A 4,685-nucleotide genomic window follows, 5' to 3' on the forward strand; every position below is an offset into this window, starting at 1 on the left:
CAAAAATATGGCAATATGGCGAAATTATCAAGTACGACACATAGAATTGACCTGCTATCCCCGTTTAAATCAGAAAATCTAATTTCAGTAGGCCTTTAATGCAGTATGAACAAGAATGTTTTAATATAGACACATAGAATCATCATACTGCTGTGATTATATGCATCAAGTGTTCATTCAAGGATAAGGCAAAATAGAGATATGTATCGTGTATCGTGACATGGCCTAAAAATATCAAGATATTAAAAAAAAAAAAAGGCTACATCGCCCAGCCCTACGGCCATGGCATTACGGTGGTATTTGGAGAGCTATGTTTTTTCTGAGATACCGTATTTCCTTGAATTGCCCCAGGGCATATAGTATGCGCCTGCCTTGAATTACCGCCAGGTCAAACTCATGACGTCACGAGTGACACTTCCCCTGTCATCATTTTCAAAATGGAGGAGGCTGATTTCAATACCGGTAAGAAATCGCATAAAGGGAAGAAGATTAAGAGCTATTTAGTAGGATTTAAGGTCCAAGCTTACATCACACTCAAAATTTTTACTGCATACCTTCGGTAAGTGCCGGAGTGATGTTGGAAGCATTTCACCAATCTCGTGCACTTTACAAATTTGGACGCGATCTAACAGCAAAACAGTCTCCCAACACTGTGTAGATGGCATCAAGGCCTATTTATCCAAGCGTGAGGGTTGGGAAACGAAAGTGTTTGGCGAGGGAAGTTCCAGGTAACCCTACATTATATTTTATAAATAGTAAACCAAGTCATGGTAGTACTTTAGTCAGTAGTTTAGTCGTGGACGTACACTGTATAGCAGGGGTCTCAAACACGCGGCCCGCGGGACCTTATTTTGCGGCCACCACCTTACTATAAAAATGTATTGTTAGCATGGCTCGCAAGTTTTACATGAAGGGTTGCTTGACAGCGTTGTGTGCGGAGCTGAAGGAATCTACCAATTACGATGTGGTATGTCTGGTATAGCCCGTACGTGGCTAATTGTGCTACCGTAACTGTAAACTCCACAGCGAGCCCCCAACACCAAGCCCCCCCACTCCAAAAACGTTCTGGGTTGCCTACCCCTGCGTTAGTGGAAAAGCGGCAAATGAGTGAAAGCGACAAAAATGTTGCCATGGAGACGAGAGTTTTCTTATGGGCCTGGCTGCAGTCACACTGCGACACCTGTCCATCAGTAATAACAGTCCCCGATAACCTGGACCAATTCAAACCGTTATTTGTTTTTTTTATTGTTTAATTTGCATTGCCTCACATTACTTAATTCTCATTTTGTTCATTTATATTTTGATTTTATTTTGTGTTGAAAATAAAAATAAAGACATTAATAATATTTTTTTAAGAAATATTTTCTTGCAGCCCAGCCTCACCCAGACTCTGCATCCAGTGGCCCCCAGGTAAATTGAGTTTGAGACCCCTGCTGTACAGTGATAAATCCAATAAACATTTGATTTGACATTAAATTTGCAAAATTCGGTTGCGCATTTTGCAAATTGCGCACATTGGTATTGTGCTTACAACAGTGAGAAGAGGTTTTAAATTAGCGCCCGGCGGCAATTCAAGGAAATACGGTATCTCAATTTGTAATATATGTATTGTTTATTTTTTCCACATCATTTGATTTTTTTGGGCATGATAAAATATAAAAACACTTTAATGGAACATTCCTCGGTAAAGAAAAAAAAAAAAAAGACGAGCTTACGTTGAACAGAAATTGAGCTGCACCTGTCAGGGTGGCGCAGGTGAATTATGCCAATGAGATTCAAAACACACTAAAAAGGTTCAAAGCAAACCAGAGACAGGAAAGCAAACCCGGTTTTTCAAATTATTAATAAAAATATTAATATGTTGATAACAGACTGAAGTTGCAGGCGAACAAGCGTTATTGTAAACAAAATTGTCTACATGTGATCTTTATTAAAGGCCTACTGAAAGCCACTACTACCGACCACGCTGTCTGACAGTTTATATATCAATGATGAAATATTAACATTGCAACACATGCCAATACGGCCGCTTTAGTTTACTAAATTACAATTTAAAATGTCCCGCGGAGTTCCCTGTTGAAAACGTCGCGGAATGATGACGGTGTTTGTGACGTTATTGGTTGGAGGGGACATTTTAGCCCAGCGCCACACACAGCTGAAAGTCGTCACTTTTCATCGCGCAATTACACAGTATTTTGGACATCTGTGTTGCTGAATCTTTTGCAATTTGTTCAATTAATAATGGAGAATTCAAAGTAGAAAGATGGAGGTGGAAAGCTTTTAGCCTTTAGCCACACAAACACACAGAGTTTCCTTGTTTAAAATTCCCGGAGGTGAAGCTTCCCTATGGATCAGAGCGGTCAAGCGAACATGGATCCCGACTACATGTCAACCAGCAGTTTTCGGTGAGAAAATTGTGTTAAGTCGCCTCTTACCGGAGCTCGGCGGAGCTTCTGTTGTGCTGCAGCTGCCGTGACTTCCCTCAGAGACTGGCGTCAACGCACCCGTGGACACAGCCCTCCGACTATCAGGTACTATTTAACTCGCTAAAACACTAGTAACACAATAGAAAGATAAGGGATTTCCCAGAATTATCCTTGTAAATGTGTCTAAAAACATCTGAATCACTCCCAATGCAATCGCCTTTTTATTTTTTTTTTTACTTTTTTTTTTTTCTAGTCCATCACTCTAAATTTCCTCATCCACAAATCTTTCATCCTCGCTCAATTTAATGGTTTCTCGGTCTGAATAGATATTGCTGCTGGAGGCTCACATTATAAACAATGTGAGGATGTGAGGAGCCCTACAACCCATGACGTCACGCGCACATCGTCTGCTACTTCCGGTACAGGCAAGGCTTTGTTATTAGCGACCAAAAGTTGCGAACTTTATCGTGGATGTTCTCTACTATATCCTTTCAGCAAAAATATGGCAATATCGCGAAATGATCAAGTACGACACAGAACGGACCTGCTATCCCCGTTTAAATAAGAAAATCTCATTTCAGTAGGTCTTTAATGCAGTATGAACAAGAATGTGTTAATATAGACACATAGAATCATCGTACTGCTGTGATTATATGCATCAAGTGTTCATTCAAGGATAAGGCAAAATGGAGATTGAATCGTGTATCGTGACATGGCCTAAAAATATCGAGAAATTTAAAAAAAAAAAGGCCACATCGCCCAGCCCTAGGGCCATGGCATTACGGTGGTATTTGGAGAGCTACGTTTTTTCTGAGATGCCGTATTTCCTTGTATTGCCCCAGGGGATATATTATGCGCCTGACTTGAATTACCGCCGGGTCAAACTCACTTCCCAAAATAATTAGCGCATGCTTAGTATTACCGCCTGGTCAAACTTGTGACGTCACGAGTGACACTTCCCCTGTCATCATTTTCAAAATGGAGGAGGCTGATTTCAATACCGGTAAGAAATCGCATAAAGGGAAGAAGATTAAGAGCTATTCAGTAGGATTTAAGGTCCAAACTTACATCACACCCACAATTTTTACTGCATACTTTCATTAAGTGCCGGAGTGAGAAGAGGTTTTAAAATAATTAGCGCATGTTTACTTTTACCGCATGCCTTTGGTAAGCGCAGGATTGAGAATATGTATTAAATTAATTAACGCCCCGGCGGCAATTCAATGAAATACGGTATCTCAATTTGTAACATATGTATTCCACGTCTTTTATTATCATTTGACCTTTTTTTTTTTGGGCATGATAAGATATTAAAACACTTTAATTAAACATTCCTCGGTAAAAAAAAAAAAAAAGATGAGCTTACGTTGTATAGAAATTGATGAGCTGCACCTGTCAGGGTGGCGCAGGTGAATTATGACAATGAGATTCAAAACACACTAAAAATGTTAAAAGCAAACCAGAGACAGGAAAGCAAACCCACTTTTTCAAACTATTAATAAAAATATTATTAATATGTTGATAACAGACTGAAGTTGCAGGCGAACAAGCGTTATTGTAAACAAAATTGTCTACATGTGATCTTTATTAAGTGATAGAACTCCAGGCACGACAAGTAACCTGCTGTTTATCGAAACAAATGCGGCGAATATCCGATGAAATTATATAAAAATGATATTAAGAAAATTATATAAAAACAAGCAAGTTAAAGCAAATATGTGTCAATAAGCAGCATAGACGCATCTGGGCTAGCTCCTAGCTCGTTAGCTAACCCCACCCTGCTGCGGTCCTTCTGCCGCCAAACATCCAGCGTAAGCGCGTCTCGGGAAAAGCAACACGCACCTAATGAATAAGCGTAATTGTTTGGCGCTTTAAAAAAATAAATAAAAAAGGACGACAAACGCAAACGTGGAGTTTGCAGGCTGACGGACGTCCGCGGCGCGGCTAGTTAGCCAAGTGCGCGATGCTAGCGCGCTAGCTTACCTTGTGCCCGCCTTGTCGCCCATCTCCTCGGCTGACGGACGTCGAGAAGAACCGGAAAAGGTGAGCCCGCACTCGGCTGTCTCCTTTATTTTGTTCCCCCACCCCCTGGTTGAGAGGATTACGTCCCTGCGGTTTCTGCTCACCCTTCCATCCGCATCCGGGCGCCGCGAAGCGGGTATGCTAATTTTCTTTAGCGCCGCCTCAGCACCTCCGACTTCCGCAAAGGCAGGCTGTGTCGTGTGTGTGCGCGCGCATGTGTGTGCGCGTGCAGCGGCT

The 4,685-nt window shown here is 41.4% G+C and overlaps 1 protein-coding gene across 4 annotated transcripts in view; it reads right to left on the bottom strand.

The window, feature by feature from the left end:
* Positions 1–4,668, bottom strand: part of LOC133551907 (arrestin red cell) — a 26,201-nt gene extending 21,533 nt beyond the window's left edge. For 2 of the 4 annotated variants that reach the window (XM_061899104.1, XM_061899103.1), the window contains exon 1: positions 4,410–4,668. In XM_061899104.1, the coding sequence (XP_061755088.1) occupies positions 4,410–4,432 (23 nt within the window). In that variant the 5' untranslated portion in view covers positions 4,433–4,668. The remainder of the gene's footprint in view (positions 1–4,409) is intronic. The other 2 variants (XM_061899106.1, XM_061899105.1) reach the window with 2 other exon arrangements.
* Between the last annotated feature and the right edge of the window lie 17 nt (positions 4,669–4,685).

This window comes from Nerophis ophidion, linkage group LG04, assembly GCF_033978795.1.
Source record: "Nerophis ophidion isolate RoL-2023_Sa linkage group LG04, RoL_Noph_v1.0, whole genome shotgun sequence".
NCBI lineage: Eukaryota > Metazoa > Chordata > Actinopteri > Syngnathiformes > Syngnathidae > Nerophis > Nerophis ophidion.